This window comes from Phaenicophaeus curvirostris, chromosome 1 (genome assembly GCF_032191515.1).
Source record: "Phaenicophaeus curvirostris isolate KB17595 chromosome 1, BPBGC_Pcur_1.0, whole genome shotgun sequence".
NCBI classification, from domain to species: Eukaryota; Metazoa; Chordata; class Aves; order Cuculiformes; family Cuculidae; genus Phaenicophaeus; species Phaenicophaeus curvirostris.
In genome coordinates this window covers 58214280-58232942 of record NC_091392.1, presented here as the reverse complement: position 1 = coordinate 58232942, position 18663 = coordinate 58214280, and the positions used below count along the sequence as shown (strand labels likewise).

General features: G+C 42.5%; 1 protein-coding gene across 2 annotated transcripts in view; it reads left to right on the top strand.

Moving 5' to 3' along the window:
- The window catches only part of CREB3L2 (cAMP responsive element binding protein 3 like 2), a 77758-nt gene that overhangs the window by 33890 nt on the left and 25205 nt on the right, over window positions 1–18663 (top strand). For both annotated transcript variants that reach the window (XM_069858736.1, XM_069858728.1), the window contains exon 2: window positions 9476–9692. In XM_069858736.1, coding sequence (XP_069714837.1) covers window positions 9476–9692 — 217 coding nt within the window. The remainder of the gene's footprint in view (window positions 1–9475; window positions 9693–18663) is intronic.

The following is an 18663-nucleotide window of genomic DNA, read 5'->3' as shown; positions in this document are numbered from 1 at the left end:
AGTAAACTAAAATGCCTGATCTCTCCTTAAGCTGCCAATACTGATAGTAAAGTCTTACTTATTTTATAATAACCAGACAGCTTTAATTAAAGAGCTGAATTTTGATAGGCCAGATATAGGTTTGCAGCCAGTGTAGGAAAAAGAATCAATTATCAGTCCTGCAAGCTGGATCTGTGCTATTTAAACTTTGCAGCCATTAATGACACAATATTGTTGAAGAAGAAAATAGTGCTTTTTATTTTAAATATCGTGTCCTCTCAGTCAGGAGTGGCTAGCCAGAGTGTGCAGTGAGTGCTGCTGATGGAGCAGAAGTTCTTGTTTCCTACCTACGCTGCTCAGACTAATTTGAAAGATTTTCCTCCTTTGAAAGATACTAATTTGGCCCTCAAGGAGGAGGTTGTTGCAAACACTTTAAACACAAACCAGCTGAGCTGGAGAGCATCTGTGTTCTGCAGGAGGCCCCATGTACTAATGGGAATCTAGAAAAGAAATTACAATTTGCTGGGCTCTTTTAATGGTATCCCTGTACAGGATAACTGCAGGGATGCTCATCTTTCTGGGAGATTGTGCCTATGGGCCGTGGCTGACGGCTTTAAGTGTTAACACCTGGGAACTGATGAGACCTAGCAGGGTAAGCAGATGAGGGAACTGCTGTTAGCCTGCAGGGCAGGTTACAGCATCTCTGTGACCATTGCTGAACTGCATGGTGATGGTCAACACCAGGGAGAGGGCTTTGTCTCTCTGTAGGGCAGCTGGATAATCCTTCTGAGTTCTGATTTCTCTCCCTGGTTATCCTTTCCTCCTTCCTGTTTTATCCATAAAGTAATTTGAGAGTTGAACCTGATGATCCTTATGGGTTCCTTCCAACTTGAGATATTCTATGATCTCCCAAATGGGTGCAAGACTAGTGTATTCTGTTTAAAATACAGGATTTGTGCTGACTGTGCCCTTTACAAAATGTTTATCTGTGCCCTTCGACACGGGATGCTGTTACAAGAGGGCTGGGATAAATTTTCTTTGCTTTCCTCCCCTCCCATTTCCATGGTGAAGGAAGATTATAAATGAAACAATGTGCAGTGTGCCCAGATGTTGTGGAACACTGCTGTAATCTTAAGATCTATGATGCGTTGAAGAAGTAACCCAAGTAACTGTTTCCCTTCAAAAGTGGCAATAAGTTAAACCAACTGTGCAACAACAAAATGCGTTGCTGTTATGCCTGCTGCTGAGTTCTTAGGTGGTAAACAAAACCATAAATGCTCACTGGTGACTTGTAAAATTGGTAGAGAAAGGTTTCAACTTGCCTGAAAACTTTCTTTCACTGCTTATTTTTTGGCTAAACACTGGATAGTTACCTAGAAAACACTAATTAAATGTAAAACTTGTGGTAAATGCAAGTTCCTTCCAAAGGACCTGAGGTGTAACCAAGCATATCAGTATTATCTCCCAAGAAATATTTATGACTGGCATTGCATGCCTGGAACGTAGCTGGGGGAAAAAGAAACTCTCAATAAACAACAAAACAACTGCACCTATGCCATTCTTCACTAGATAGTTTTAAGAACCATAAATGGTCTCTTCAAGTATTTTGCCTGGGTGCCAAAAATCAGCAGAGACACCAGTGACTAAGTTTTGGAAGCTGAGCTACTGTCTCTGTCTAAGGTGAGTCACGCTAGCAGGAGGTGGCACGGGAAGGCTTGCCCCTACTCTTGGTGGTTTGGAGGCTTTTGAAAGGCTGACCTGTCAGTCAGGCTTGTGTTGCAGCCTCTACAATTACTGGTGGTAAAGAATTGTGACCCTGCTGCTCGCTGGGTGGAGAGAAGGGCATGGAAAGTTTGTTTTCTGTGGTTCTGCTGCTTAAGCTGGCAGCCTGAGAGCTGACTTACCAGACGAATGAAGTGCATACCAGTGAGCCTGCTCCAAGAGGCAAAAAAAAAAATAAGGGGGTGGGGAAAGTAGCTGAGACAAAAGAATGAATACATCTGACCTGAGAGCTTGCAACACAGAATTAATAATGTGTTTAGAGGTCTCAGCCAAGGACTGAGATAGAGGGAGCCTTGTGGAAGGGCTTCCAGCACGCTGACTCACTGCTCTGGTGCTCTGGCCCCTGTGACTCATTCCTCTCCGACTTTGGCTCTTTTGGGGAGAGGGTGGGAAATAGCAAAACATGTGCCTAGCCTATTGGAAAGTTAGACTAGATCCAAGAACTGAGCACTGGGGGAAGGGCAGGGGAATGTGAGAAGGATTTTCCTATTTTATATGACTCCCAAGAGGCTAGAGCTGGGAATGAGCAATAGCGTCCTTTTCTCTGGCTGCAGACAGTGGACTTAGTAGACGTTGAACTAAAGAGTTGTTTCTCACTCTTGCCTCAACTGCACAAGGGCTTCTTCTACACCTCCCCTCCTCCCCCCCCAATTCTTTTTCTTTCAATCCATATTCGTTTCCAGTTAATATAGAGTTTAATTTTGGTTGACATTGTCTTTTAAAATCCCAAACACTTTTCTTTGGGGGGAGAGGCAAAGGGGAGTGTTAAGAAAAGTGAAAGAATGTTTTGGAACAGGGAAAGGCAAAGGAGTAAACACAGTTCTTGAAAAATCCCACTGATTAGTTATTAGCTATAAAGAAATACTTTTCTTCTTTACTGGTTGTGGGTTGGAAATACTTGAGTGTTTGCAATGAAAGTGTGTGCATGCATGTGTGCATAATGGGGTGGATTATAAAATTTGCGCAGCATGAACTTCTGCATTTCCAGCTGTGTAACCTGAGCAAGTTGGGAAGATGTGCAGATTTCATTACCATGTAAATCTATTAGCTCTGAATTTCCTGGCATTTGTTTTGCTGATGACACAACCTGAATGTTATTCACTTAGTGAATTTTTATAGTAAGTCTAAATTGTTTTATTTATGCTTAAAATGAGTGATTTCTGGTGTGAGACTCCAAACGACCATTTCTGCTGTTATGGTGGATCTCTTCACTGTTTTCAAAAACAAGTTTTATGTTACTCTTTATATCCTCGTGCAGATGAGGTTATCTCAGTGTAGTTAATGACTAGACAGTGAAGAATTTTATTGTAGAGTAAAATAATTGAGTAACGATTCTCTGCATTTTGGTTGTGATTTTAACACTATGGAAGATAAACACCTAGAAATCTGAGGTTCCCTCTGTTTACCCTTGACAGGTACATAAGCCAGAGTACTGTAAACCTCTTTGCGGTGTTACCAGCATGTTTTAGGCATGACTTGGGGGACTGTTTACAGTCCTCAGTCTCTCTGTTCTTTGCTATGGCTACATCTAAGACTCTTTTCCTGCCATCAGAAAGCTCTTCCAGCTATTTTCATCCTTCATAAGGCTGAGAGGGGGGGATGTCTGTGTCCTGTTCAAGAGTAAGCAGCTAGATGTATCTGCAGTTGCACAGACAATGCTGTGGCCTGTCCAAGGTGTCTCTGAACAAATCAGATTTCAGCTATTTGAGGTGTATTTGCATTAATTTTGTCAGATATTCGCTACCAAATGTAATTGGTACATACCAAAGGTAAGCACCCTGGTACATGAAACTGTATAGTGTGCAGCCTTCTGCTCTTCCACTCTTTTCTCCTTATGGGGATGTTGGTGAATGACTCCGTGGCGTTGATTTTGTCTCTTTCAGCCCACAGCTTTGGAATCTGCCTTATGGAAAAACACTGTATTGCTGCCAGGCTGTCCTTCGTTTCTCATCCTTGTAAGAGCAGTGCAGCAGGAGCTTGGATCTGTGCCCCACGTCAATGCATCCTATGTCCATAGATGAGTTCTTTTGTTTTCTGCAGGGCCTGTGTGAGTGAATTGTGGAGATGAGGCTACAGGGCGTAGCTCTTCTCAAAGCTGACAAGGATTACTATTTGTGATACAAGCAGTGGCCGAGTTTGGAGAAGAATAAGTGGTGGGCAGCTTCCCTGCTACAAACATGAAGGATTTCTAGAAAGGGAAGAAGCTGAAAGAAATGATATACCTGAAAATCTGCATAATTTGTGTTTGGAATCTCTGTGAAAATTAACTAATGCCCAAGTGCCAGTTTTGTACTGAAAATAGTTGTGTTGGTTGTTAGAAGCTGGTGCTCTCTGGCACCTCCAGTCCAACAGAAAGTTAAAACACCACCAGCAACATGTCTGGGAAGAAAACACCTGTGTTGAGCAAGGTTTTTAACCTGTGCCTTGGGGTTTAACTGTGGAGTTGGGTATGCTGAAAGTCATGGGCTTCGCTGCTCAATTGTCATTATTGATAGGCTTCTGTGTGCCATCCTCCAGGAGCAGCATCTCTTGGCATGGCTCTCCATTAGCTAAAAAGGGCAGGTCTCTGCTCAGGCCCATATGGGTAAATACTGCACCTGCAAACTGAGGCAGAGTTGATAGTGAGGTGTGTGATGCCTTTTACAGCTCTTGTCATGCAGTAAAGTCTAGAGCTGAACCAATGAAGGCTGACCAGCATGTATGTGCTGTCTTTAACAATTGACACCTTCCCTGGATACCCTGGAGCTTGAAACCTTTTGTTAGCAGCTGTGAATCCTACTCAGACCTCCTCAGCTACTATATAAACAGCTGCCAGATGTTTGTGAAATGTGTGCTTGGTTCCTTGAAGAGGAGATGATATCTCCATGTATGCTTCTTGAGCTGTTTGACACTATTAACCAGGAATGCTGCAATCTTTTGTGATATTGTGTGGTTTAAATCCTACACACCTTTGTTAATGCGAACCACAAAAGAGCTGCTGAATTTATTATTCCCTTTTCTCCCTGCTATTTTACTGTGAGAGGAAATGGGGAGTGGGGGGAGAAGAGATCAAACTCATGTCAGTGGTGCATGTTTACTTCACCATGGATGGAGGCTGGTTTGTGGTCTCCCTTTCTTCTCGTTTCCCTCATCTTCTCCAGGAGCACTGCCTTGTACATTGCATGCACTCAGATTCCCTCAATACAGAAGTAAGGGTGCAATCCTTGCTTCCACCCCCCATTACTGCTGCTCAGGCCCTGCAAGAGATAAATACTAGTTAGTTTTGCACCTACAGATGGTGGGCTTCATTTTTATTCCATGAGTACCTGCTGGATGGATGGGATGCTCCCACATGGACAGTTCCTTTTGTGGAGAGGGGATTGGTCCCACCAGGATGTGGAGACCACAAGGTGAGGCAGGAGGGAACCATTAACTCCCAGTACAGAATACCTTGAATTTTTGGCTAGTTATTATCCCAGCAATTGTGTTTCCTGTAGGCTGGCTTGCCCTTGTCCCCTTGTAGAGCAGGGCTTAATTTGCAGCGTGCCAGGGTACCACTGTTGCAGCTCCCTCTGGGCTGGCTCTGCTGGAAAAAGCGGATTGTGCTGCTATAGTTGGTGTGTGTGACCAACTTGGAGCTGATGCAGTGCGTTTTTCAGGCTCAGCAAAGCCTGTCACTTGTTTAATAATTTATATATACTTATGAAGTGTCATGTGGGGCTCAACTTATCTTCCCTAAATGGGTTCTTAGAAAGTCAGTTTCCTAAACATGACTGTTTCATTTCTAGATATGATAATATCAGATCTTTAGAGAACTGGGGCTGGTACTACTTTTGTCTGACTTCAGGTCATCTGGTGGAGAAGGCAGCACTGCCATGCACCTAGCAAAACCTAAGTCTCAATTTTACTTCAGAGATGTTCATTTGATCAAGAAAGAAAAAAACCAAACCCTTGTCCCATAGGCAGAGCTGGAGAAAAGGACCTTTGTTTGGCAGGAACAGGCAGATGCTGTGGAGAGCTGCAGCCCACAGCCCAGCTCGTCTGCAGACAAGTACTACTTTCCAAGAGCTATCCGAAATCTTCCATGTACCCAGATAGAAGAGCTCTCCTCTGTGTGCTTACCAAGGGTGATATCTGTAGTTGTTTTGTCTTCCCCAGAAGCATCCGAGTTATAGGTTGGAGCAAGTATCCAACCAGATTGGTGGTTGAACTCTGTAGGGCTGCAACTCTGTAAGCAGGAGCACTGCTGTTTTGTTTGTCTTTTCAGGGTTCTGAGGGAAGGAGAAATGGAAGATAAGGTTATATCTGTCCTGAATCCATGACTTTTTACAGAAGTTAAAATCCCAGCTGAACACATCTCTTTGCTATGCAGAGAGAATAGTTTAATAATTCAAGCAGACTCCTGGTACCAACACATGTCTGCAATTAGTGCTGTTGCTGCCAGTGGAGTGTGAGGATAGCAGGAAGCTGGCAACAGAGCTGTCTGCAGAGGTATTAAAAACAAAGAAAGAAAAGAAAAAGAGGCACATTTTCAATGCAAGTGATCTTTCTCTCTCTCTTTTTTTTTTTAAAGATGAACTTTCTGGGTGAAAAATGCTGACCTGAAACCACAAAGAATTTGTCTTTTCCAAACAAATAGATATTCAGGTTGTAGGCATAAAATGATCAGTTTCCTTCCAAAATTACCTTTTCCTGTTCCTGAGTGCAGGGGTGGTTGCTGCCATATCAGAATTGAAGGTCGTTCTGTGGCTCTCCAGCTCTGGAAGGGGCTGATGACTGCTAAGGTGTGTGTGAAGATGGAGAGAAAGAAGAGGAGGGCTGGTGATGAAAGGATGTGCTTTGAAGGGACAAGAGGGAGCAGCTTACATGTAGGTGAAAGTTTTGAGGAACTGGAGGCCTGACTGCTCCTGAATTGTTTCTCCTGTCGGTACTGCTTAGGTGCTGTTTCTTTTTTAATTCTCTAGGCAAATGGAGCCGCTCTCAATGAGACAGTTGTTTGCTGAAGGAAAAAAATAAAATCAAAGTGAGCTAGCTTTAAGTGTTCATATAGTAGAGATCTGTATAACACATGAAAGATTCCCGTAACTCAAGTGGTGGTGTTTTTTATAATCACTGAGTGAGAAGTCCAGGTCCCTAAAATTATCTTTTCCCCTTGCTCAATAGCTGGTCAGTTTGACCTGTGGCAGTTTGAGGCTTGACCAGTCTACAAAGTCATATCAGGCTGTTAAAGATAAGATCAGAAATGATAATGAAACAAGAGAACAATTTTAAAACATGATCGACCATTTATTTGCTGTCAGACACTGTTGTAAATGCACATCCTTTTGTTGCTCACAGCTTGCTGCTTTTAAGCTTTGCAGCTGTGTGTGAAAAGGAGAAAGCCCAAGTGTTGATGAACGTGTTCAATGTCCTTCCCCACCCCAAGGTCCTCTTTCTCTCTGGTTTTGGGAAGTTGAATGTTTGTTTCCTCCTTCTTTGCTTTTCCTGAAGCGATATTAGGAAAATTCCCCATTCAGAAAAGAAAACAAAAACTTGTTTAACTTAACTAACTTTAATCAAATGGAAGAAGTAAAAATAGTATTTGGTATTAATTTCTTCCATATCAAAGCAATAGTACATATATTGTACTATTATTATTGTACTACAACTTACTGTAATATATTGTAGCATCCCTACTTCAGTATCTGCTAGTCATCAGTCAGAATAATACATGCAAGAATTGGAAGGAGGGAAATATTCTAGCCAGCTTTAGGAAAATATGCAAACAAATACAATTGAATCTTGCCATTAGCTCAAACAAATAGAATTGTGTAGACTGAGGCAAAAATGTTTTCCCTAAAAAAGGCACAGCCTTTTATAAGTTCATCCTTGACTTCTGTTGTGGTTGGGAAGCATTTCTGTCCCTTGTTTACACTGTAATGGCTGCTTACTCAGTTTTATTCAGTGTCTTTATTGATGCACCAGGGTGTTCAACTAGTCTTCAGCATCCATTTTCTTTCTTCTTTGTGCAGTGGGAAACGGTGCTTTTTTACTTTTATCCCTGGAGATCTTGGAGGTAGGGCTGGATGTGATTTGCTAGTGAGTCCTTGGGTATCAAAATCAAAACAAACAACGATTTCTAAGGTGGTCATGACCCTCTCGCTGAGTCATCTGAGGGTTCATTTAGTAATGTTATCATTTACGGCAAGTAAATATGAGGCTACAAATCTGTTTTGCCATTTGCTTTACTTAGCTTGCCATTACAGCATAGCAACTGTGGTCCTCTGTTTATTGCCTTATGTTTAGTAAATATTTTCTTTTCCTCAGTGTCAATCAGGATTGACTGAAGCCTTATTGATTTTGAAAGAAGGCACAGTTAGGATTCTTGGAAGAGGTGCTCAAACTTGCAGGGGACTCTGTGAGAGCTGGCTGTGCTCAGTGTTTTCCAGCAGAAGGCTTCAAGGCCACAGGTGCTGCTGTAGCTGTGAAAAGTGTATGCATGGGGGTGCGAGAGCACCGCTTCCCTCATGGATTTATACAATATTGACTTGTTTAATTCTTAATTTAGCCTACAGGAAGTTGAATCTTGAATTTCAGTGTTTGTTTCTGCTGGAGAGAGCAAGACAGAGCCAAGATCAATACTGCTTGCAAAAACAAAGCAAATCAAACAGACTTAGACTTTTGTAGGATCGTGGCATGATTGACAAAGACTCCTATTATAAGATGGTAGATAACTGCCTGATTGTTTGGAAAAGCTCACTGCAATTCATTGTACAAATACCTTTGTACAAAAATTGAATTCTTTATGTGAATGAGATGAACAGGAATGGTTTCTTGCAGTACGGTTTCTTGCAGCACTGTTTCTTGGTCTGCCAGGGATGTAGCCTTCAGCATTGGAAACAAAACCAAGAAGAGCTGTAGGGGTTTTGGCTGTTGATAGGAACTGCATTGGAGCCCGAAGGAAGTAGATCAGGAGATTTAGTTTGTGCTCATTTTGAGTAAGAAACAAACACAGCTATAACATACAGCTGTCAGTATAATGTATTCAGTGTAATAGATAAAGTTGTAATTAGTACTGGCTGTCAGGAGATTTAGCTGCAGAGCCTAGAAGGTGGACTTGGGCTCTAGTCCTAGGTGGAATGCAACTTTTAAAATAGATGCATACACATCCAGGAAACTCATTTTATAGCAAATGCGTTAATTGCTTGGCTGGGGATGTACATGGACCTGTTTTTCTAGAGCGTGCTGTATGTTGTGTGCAGCTAAAAAAGTCATATGTGGTGCTGAAGTCTGCGTCTGAGTGTTTCCTTTTTCTTCTCTGCCTCAGGGAACATTAACTCAATATATTCTATTCCACACACAAAATGTTCTGTTGATAAATCAGGCAGGATCTTTCACACTGTCTGGGTGAAATGTGCTTTCCCATTTTTGCTGGTGTGCTGCAAGGAGTACCTTGGGGAGTGAGGGGGGAAAGAGCCCACTGCAGGACATGACTACCATGCTTCTATTTTCTGTTTTCATTGCAAGTTAATCAGAGGCTCTTCTGTTGTAATGTATGCCTCTGAGAGGACTTCTGTTCTAGCTGTATCTCTTCAGCTTGAAGTGGTGAGTGGAGTAGGAGGGCTGGTAGATCCTGCTGCTGACTGGCACAGATGCCTGGGGCAGATAATGGAATTGTTCTGATCAATGCTTTTCTGTTGGTGGTGTGACAGACAGGCAAGGAGATAAACTTTTTCCCCACTTTTTATCTACACAGCATTTCACAGAGTTCCTGGATGAGTTTTCACCAGATGTCCTAGGCCAGCTCTTGAATGATCCCTTCTTGTCTGAGAAGAATGAAACGATGGAGGTGGAACTGTCTCCGGCGTCCCCAGCGCCCCTTATCCAGGCAGAACACAGCTACTCCCTCTGCGGGGACTCTAGGCCCCAGTCTCCCTTGACACACATCTCAACCGATGACAACTTCAACGAAGGTACTGTTGATGTGCACAAAATTTTCTGACATTGATGCACTGAGCCCTTGTTTGTTTGTCATGTAGTAATAAAATGTTACTGGTGGAGTGATGATGCTCTAAGGGCACATGTGAACACTCTGTGCTAACTGGAATTCCTACAATGAAATCACAGAAGGTATCTGGTTTCAGTCTGCCCACTTTGTGAATAAAGAAACTTGTGTATAGACAGGAAAATTGCGCTCAGTAGAAGTTACTAACTTTGCACCATAACATTTTGAATTAGAAATAAAGTACCCATCAAAAAGAAATGGGGGAAAGGCCAGAAATACACTTGCTGGGCATTTGAACAAAGAGGCTACGAAGTCTTCATTTGTGGAGATATTCAAAGCTGAACTGGGAAAGGCCCTGACTGTCATGATCCAAATCAGTCATACTCTGAATGAGGAGTTGAGCAATGTGGTCTCCAGACATCCCTTCAAAGCTGTCTAATTTCAGGTTTATTGAAAGCAAACAAACAAACTTTTAAAACTACCCTTATTTTTCAGTAGTGAGTATCTGGAGCTTTCTGCTATCCTAGAATGAAAACAAGATTATCTTATTTATGTTTCTACATACACATGTAGGAGTGTAATTTCAGGTGCAGCCTCGATCTTAAAACATGTCTTGCTGAAGTCCTGAAGTTTTGTCCTTTTTAGAAAATAAAAGAAGCAAAAAAAAATATTTTCCATCTGGAAGATTTTAGTGATCTTGTAAAATAACAATAACTGCAATTTTATAGATTCAATGGCTGTGGGAAATAGCAATGAATAGAAAATTATGAAAAACAGCAGCATTTTTTTAGCTCTTATCTTAATTCAGTAGTTACAAGTATCTGGAGGGGGAAAAAAGGGAAATGCAGGAATGATGGGAGGAAGATCCAACCTGCTTGTTCTGGTTTGAGGGTGCCTGCTGGCAGGAAGGAAAGTTCAAGGTAAAAGGTAGTGGTGTAGAAGAGCAAGGCCATGAATATCTACTAACTATTAGGAATAATCACCGTGGCAGACTTTCACTCCTAATAATTGGTTTGTCTTCAACATTAGCTTTACGGTGAAAAGCAATGGAGTACTAAGCTGCATCACAATAAAAAGGAGAGAGATTAGTTCTTATGTCGAAGCATTAACAAGCTAAGCTGTTTATGAAGATCCTCAAGGACATGAGTTTTCAAAGGCTGACAGTTTTGTACTCCAACGTACTCTCTTAAAACAAGATGTGGTCTGTTGGAGATTTCACAAGAGGACAACCAAAAATCTGTGAGAAGGCTTTTCAAGGTGAGGTAGGTTTTTTGGACGTGACCTGGAAACATCTTCTACATAAAGCCTTCCCATTTTGTATTTGAAGGGGCTGGAGAACAGGCCTTATGAGGAACTGCTGAGAGAGCTGGGGTTGTTTAGCCTGGAGAAGAGGAGGCTGAGGGGAGACCTCATTGCTCTCTACAACTACCTGAAAGGAGGTTGTAGAGAGGAGGGTGCTGGGCTCTTCTCCCAAGTGACGGGGGACAGGACAAGAGGAAATGGCCTCAAGCTCCACCAGGGGAGGTTTAGGCTGGACATTAGGAAAAAATTCTTCACAGAAAGGGTCATTGGGCACTGGAACAGGCTGCCCAGGGAGGTGGTTGAGTCACCTTCCCTGGAGGTGTTTAAGGCACGTGGACGAGGTGCTGAGGGGCACGGTTTAGTGTTTGATAGGAATGGTTGGACTCGACGATCCGGTGGGTCTCTTCCAACCTGCTTATTCTATGATTCTATGATTCTATGATTCTATGATTCTGTTTCCTAACTGCTTTATGTGAATATCTTTAATACATTCAGGAGATCGAAACTTTAATTGTGGCGGGAGAAACAAGCACAAGAAACTTTGGAACAGAAGCTTCTCTGGCAATTAATAGGGAGAAACTTCAAACTAGGCTAAAAGTGAGGGGAGTTCCCTTTGGGGAGAAATCCTGAAGAAGTTTATACTGCTGAGACCACTGGGTGCTGTACTCAAAGGATCTTTTAAAAAGTCAAGAAACATTAACAAGTGGGTTTGAAAATAGAAAATTAATTAAAAGCATTTAATCTACTATTCACTCTGCTGCAGAGTGTTTCATAAGAGAGGAGGAGGAGTTGTTCTTAGTATTTGGGATTTTATTTAATCTTAACCCTGGAATCATGCTCATGACCTTTCGATATCTATCAACTTCAAAACAGTGAAGCTCAGAGAAATGCTTCAGGTAATTGCAGAATTACAGTTAACACAGCTGGCTGATAGATTGTCAAAGGCATCACCGTGATGATTTTTCAGTCCTTTAGTCCATGAGAACAGGAGAGGGGATTTTGTGGGTGGCAGTACTGCAGAGTTCGACACGGTAGGTGGAAGTGGTCTCTGTTGTTATGTGGTGGAGGTATGCAGTGCTACTGACAACTGGTGAATGCCAGTCCCTTTGATGGAGTAAGGGCATAACTATTGGGAGCACCATAGTCCTTTTGGGGACCAGGAGTTACAGGGTGTAGGGAGGTCCATGCCTCATTTCCTGCTGCGGCAGAACGGGGAGTGGATTTGTGGAGTGGCTGGGGCTGCGAAACAAGGTTGGCTGAAGGGCTTAGACAAAAAATGTGCAAAAAATTTACATTCTCTCAATAACCACCCTGCTGGGCAGACTGGTGAACTCTGTCAGCTCTTGTGTTTTCATGCTTATAACATGGCAAGTCTTTGTGCTCCTGCTGATGCAGGACCCGGGTCTGCAGGACTGGGAGCAGAAACAGGATGGGGAGGAGCCTCACTTATAACACTTGCATGTGTGTGTGGACGCATGGTATGAACACACATACCTGTGGTCAGCAGGTGCACCCCACTTTGTGTGGCTTTGCTGCCTGCCTTTCTGCTCTTCTTCTTCAGTCCATGCCTGCCTGTTGGAGGAGGGAATTGGTTTTCGGGCGTGCCTCTGTCTTGTGCAGTGGCACTCAACATCTGCAGCAGTTTTCACCTGCATATTCACAACTGCAGGGTCCAGAGCCCCAGGTTACAGGGAGACTGAGAAAAAGGCTCGTCCTGTGTGGCAAATGATCTTCAAAATAGCTTTGAGCCATTCAGTATCTATTTCTGTCTTTTTATTTTCCCAACCAAGCCTCTGACAGCCTTAAGGAAAATGTTATTTAATGTTTCCTTTCAGCCCTTAGAGAGAATGACTGTCCTGACTCTGTAAGTGGCTTCTTATCGACTGTTGCAGGAAGAGTTAGCTTCTGCTGTGAGCTGTTCTTGTTGGCTGCTACCTGGCTGTTACCATGATTTCTACAATCACTAAATTTACCGATTCATGTAATTGCAAATCTTATATAAAGTTGTTTGGGTTTGTTTTTTTTTTAAATACCACAAGTGTAAAACCTGGCAAACTTGTAAGCCTGGATTTAACTCTTTCGAGGAGTCCTGTTTACCTCAAGACGAGAACACATTTAAATATCCATGAGACTGAAGTCCCAACACCAGTTTTGCCCAGTTATTCATTCTTCTGACCTCACTGTATTGAGGGTACTTCCCCAGCTTTGTGCAGAAAAACTCTTCTGAATACTGGCAGGAAATTGCTAGCATGGGGTCTCTGAGGATGACATTCGCTAAATCTCCAGCTTATGAAAGCATTGGCAAGAGTAACTGTTGCAAAGCAGATGTTTGCAAGATGTTTGACATTTTGTTGTTTGGTGTCCCCGTCCCCTCCAGAATCTATTCATACATTCAGTTTTGCATAAATTTTAAAGATACTTGGGAGATTTATAGGCCTGACTTGCTTGCTTGCAGCTGGCCAACCATGAGCTTTTGTTTGCCTGAACTGGTGAATAAGGCACCTGACCTGGGAAGGGCTCTAGGTTATAACAAGATAAAGGAGGCTGCATCCCAAGCACCGATGAGCTGCACCGGTTGCGCTGCTGCCACTGTCACAGGAGGTTTCTGCTTTCTAGTTGTGAGCCCTGGGGTTTTTGAGATAACCGCAGAGTAGCTGTGGAGATGCACAGTGGGTAGTTGTAAAAATACACGGAAGAAAATGAAGCAGCTGGGGTGGGGGGAGGCTGAGTAGGGATGATGGATAAGGGAGACCTTTTGCTGTGTGTCAGGGCCTTTTGGGGCACAGGTTTGCTTCTCACAGTTGTAAATGGTTAGGGGAAAAAACTTTATTTTCTGTTACAGTTGGTTCATGTTTGTCTTTGGTTTTCTAGTCTTTGCTGCCTTTAATAAAGGGAGAGCTGTGGATCACAGAGCCAGGAGCAAGGCACGACTCTAGTTTCAGAAGGCACTATGGTTAGCCTCCTGTGTGATTTAAGATGCAAGTATAGGGTCCTTCCCTGCCCTCCGATGCTCCATCTTGTCCAGACATAGGCACAAACTTTTAGGGCAGTGGCTGCCCCTTGTTTTGGATGTGTCAACCAGAACCAAGTACAAGTAAAGCTAAAGGCGTGCAGCAAGAATGTGGAGGCAGTGGCTGCAGCATCTGTGTGGGGCGCTTCATCCTCTGAGATCGGCTCAAGTGATGGGGTGGTTTGTGGGGCGTGTGTGTTTGTTTTTTGTATATGTTTGTTACTTGTTGAGCCTGACAGGGCAGAGGCAGTGGACAGCTGACTACTCATTTGTATGGTTTCTCTCCTCAAATGGTGGCCAGGTGGCTGGTTGCGTTCCTCTCCCTGTCCCTCAAGGGCTCTGGTTTTGAGACTAGGTTTGGTCCCCACCTGCCCCTCCTGTTCGTGCTTTCCTCTCAGGAATGCTTTGAAGTTCCTCTTGGATTTGAAGCGGCTTGTTTGACAGCAGCATTGCAGAAATGGTATGTTTCTATTTTACGCTTAGCTGTGCCAATACTGGGGCTGGCCTCAGAACACAACCTGTATTGTTGTTTTTTTTTTTACTCATGAGGTTATGTTTTCCTGTAATCTGCTTTTAAAACCTAAATTTTCCCTCTAAGCTTCCGCTCCATCTCCCTATGGAACTTGAAAAAGAAAGAAAGAAACAAAAAAGTTAACAAACAAAACTCAAAAAATCAGTGTATATGACTCCACTTCTCTAGTGCAAATAGCCCTTAAGTGATAAATCCAGCCTTCTCAAGCAGAGCTTTGTTCAAGAAAATACTTACTTTTGTATGAAGTCTGCCAGCTGTAATCAGTGTCATGTGCCCTTTCTTCGCATATAGGCACTTGTTGTTTTGAGGCTCAGGCTGATCTTCACACGTTTTATATGTATACATGTATATAAAGGAATAATATATATGTGTATGTAAAAATCATGTCTATCTTGTATTTATTATATATAATAGTTTACATACTATAGTTTTGTTTTTTCATATAGGCTATGCACACACACACAGAGTGTTCTCCCTCTATTTTTCTCAAAATGCTGAATCAATGAGATGTGAACAATGAAAGTGGAACCTCGTCTGCCCTGTCTTTAAAAAGAATGGAACTCAACAAAGGAATTCACTTGTTTTTTGAAAGGATGCTGTCAAAGCCATGCTAATATTTTTTGCAAGTACATTCCAATGCAGTTTTTTTCCTGTGTGGGTTTTCTATTTTTGTGTGTTTATTTAAGAAAAGGGGAGGAAGTCGTTTGGTGGTGATAGTCTGTATTTGAGTGATTTTACATCGATGGGTAGCAGTTGGTCTTTGTCAAGCTTTGCAGTTTTAAATGATAGGAAAACTGGAACTTTTATGTGTCCAAGGTCCAAACTCTTAGTAGGTTACTCTGAATCAAGCCTTTAACTTCTATTTGTGTTTCTGAAGAATACCAGATTTGATTTAGGGGTGGACATTTTGGTGATTACTTTTGCTTACTGTTAATAATTGACAAGTAAATTTGCAGCCAGGCCTCCTTTAACTTCCAGTTCCACATGAGATCTCTTTATTGCCTTTTCCCCTGCAGAAGTAAAGAACCATCTGCTCTTGGAAACCTCTTGCCCTGCGTGTCTGTAGGCTGTGTTTAAGTTCCCTCTTGATTTCTGCTTGGATACAGTTTAAGTGAACTGCTCTTCTTTTGTGTTTCCCTACATGGGATATCTTCTGGACATTGAGCTATTCTTGCTCTTCCTTTCTAAACAAAGGAACATTGGCGGTTCCTTTTCAAAACTGTGTGTAGTGAACTAATTTTCCAGGAATAGTTTCCCTAATGATGAATATTAGCGGAATACTCCTCCCACTTCCAGTCCTGCTGCTTCTGAAACCTGTGATCTCATTCTGTTTTAGCTGTGGTGTTGCACTAGGAGTTCATGCTCACTTAGTTATGTGCTGTGAGCATCAAGTCCTTTTAATGTGCATCAGAGCCTGATGGCTGCTATGATAGAGATGCCTTCACAACATGCATGGGGGGTGTCTGGAGCAAAACTCTGAAGGGTGAGAGAGAACTGTTGTATTTGAACACAATGCTTCTGTGGAAAAATTTCACATATCTTAAAAAAAAACATCGAAACAACATCGTAATCTTTTATAGGACATTTAATTGTATCAAGCATTAAGACTGTAAATATATGCTACCACCTCAGTCTGTGCCTCACTCCTATATACAGAAAGGGTGTTATATGAATAAGTTTTCTCCCCTGGGCAAAGTAATTACAAACATCAAGGACGGTATCCCAGCTGACAGCTATACTTGTGTGAAGTCTTAGGCTGAAGAGAGGTTAAAGCAGAATTTGTAACCTCAAGATATCTCCTGGCAGATTTATGTGAAAAGATGATTCTGATTGAAAACTGTTAAATTATCTGCAGGAAAGAAGGTTTTGACCCTGGTTCATTTAGGTGTGGGAGGAGCAATGTATCCTTTTTTCTGTCTTGATAACTTCGATAGTGATGCAAGTAATCTGTGGGGTTTAGACGGACTGTTCTGCTCAAAAGGGGAATGCAGGTACAGCTGGTGATCCTTTGTTAGATAAAAAGCTGCTTCTGCTGTGTGTCTCAATGAGTTATGTATCACTGACACTCATCGCTACCCGTTCATTTAATTTTCCCTTCCTGGCACTTTAAAAAGGACCCTGATGTTTGGTAGTCAAACAGTATCCCCTTTGTCAAGGCTGTTTCGAGGGCTTTGGTTTCATTATTTGTGGTGGGAGTGTGTGTGCACGGTGGGAGAGGGAAATGCCATCTGCAAAATCTGTAAGAGAAAGTGTTTGTCGATGAATGTGGGCTCTCACCTCACGGAGGAAGGGGGGGTAGGGGCAGTGGCGTTGGAGTTCAGCATTTCAGGCATGATAAACGGGGTTTGTGTCTGCCAGGGAGTGTTACGTGAGCCTAGAGCTGGGCGCTGAGGACGGCGTGAGCCAAGGGGAAAAACAAGGAAGCAATTATTTCTCTGGAAGGGTCCCACTTGCATTTGGGAGGGTGTATAGGGCTCAGACTGCAAAGCTGGGGATGCTGAACTTCCGTGCAAGCGGCACGTCCAGCAGCACGCCCAGAATCCATGCATCAGTGGGGGTCCTTTCAGGTTCACAGTGGGGTGTTTCTGCTGACAGAGGGTGAGCGGGCATTTCCCCCTCAAACATCTTCCAGGAGGTTATTTTCCCCTTGCAGTTAGCTGGCTCCCAGTTTACAGCTGTGTTTCTGTGGTGTGAAGCTACTGAGCACCCTTGGATCCTGCTGCTAGCTCTATAGGGGCAGTGATCTCACAGGTACAATCCAAGCAAGGACCAAACAGTCGTTTGAAGTACAGCTTTGCAAATGTGGACCCTTGGTGCAGACTCTGGGCCAGCACACTGTTGTATGTAGCACGGCTGTGCAGAAGCCATGTGGCCCCTGAATCCAAGCCCTGTTGTTGATGATGGCAGTACAAAGTCAGTCACGCACCAGAAGGAATTTGTTGAAGCCCTTTTGCTCAAATTCATGACACAGCTGAAGAGGGGGATTATTTAAATACACTTGGCTGGAGAACAGCTTGTCTCATTAGGGATCTTCTTGCATTACCCTGTCCAGAGACGTCTCTTCTGATATTGTGCAAAGCACTTAGGACTGGTAGTGTGTTGTGGTCTCCTTAAGTTTCTTGTTTTATCTTTCTCCAGCTGTTTTAACTGATGCTTGGACAGTGAACTGTGAGGAGGCAAGAACTGCCTCTCCATTCTGCCTGTACATATAAGGATATCCCTCGATGCTTCTACAGGTCTTATAGGAAGGCTTCCTTCCAATGAAACCCAGTGCATGCATCTGTTTTCTGTGTGATTACAGTCTGTCATGGTGGTAAAGGTGGTATATAGGGGCTTTTTTCCCCTTGGAGATTAGGTTCTGTGGTGCACCCCTCATGGGGGTTTCTTTACTTAATGTTGCTATCTTCCTTTTTACTGCAGGTGAAAGCAAGGTGAAAACCATGTTGTTGCTGTGAATACTTGCATTCTTTCTACTTGAGGGGGCCATGAGGGAGCGATGCAGAGTGCATTTCTAATTTCATTTCTTTAAAAAATAGACAGCAAAACTCAGTGGTACAACTCGGTTATCTATGCAAAAAGTGTCTCTGCTAAACTCTTAAATGAATAGTTCTGAAATGAATGTGAGGAGTAAAGGATGTTTTTTAGTTACTTCATAAGCTCTGCTTCTCTGTACATCTATCACAGAGGGTGAAATTTAGTCTTCTCCAGAAAGGAGAAGGTACATTGGACAAGATTGAAGAATTAGTTGGATAGAATCGTGTTGAATAGAAATAATTTTAAAAGGGAAAGCAAAACTTGCTGGCAGCTCTGCTATTTAAAAACCTGTACAGTTGAAGGAAGCATTTTTTACCTTATTTTCCACTTTTCCTACCCTGCTTTTCCATAATACTATGTGGACCAAGTAAAGAAGCAAAATGTTGCAGTTCTTCAGAGAAATATAAGTATCCTAAAAAGCTACAGATAGTGTTGTTAAGAGACTATGTTTAATATTTTTATATGTATATATAGTTACAGGTATATTAAAAATGTTTTTGAACAAACACAGAAGTAGTATATATTAATTCTACTGTATATAAACACAGTTCTTTTTGGCTG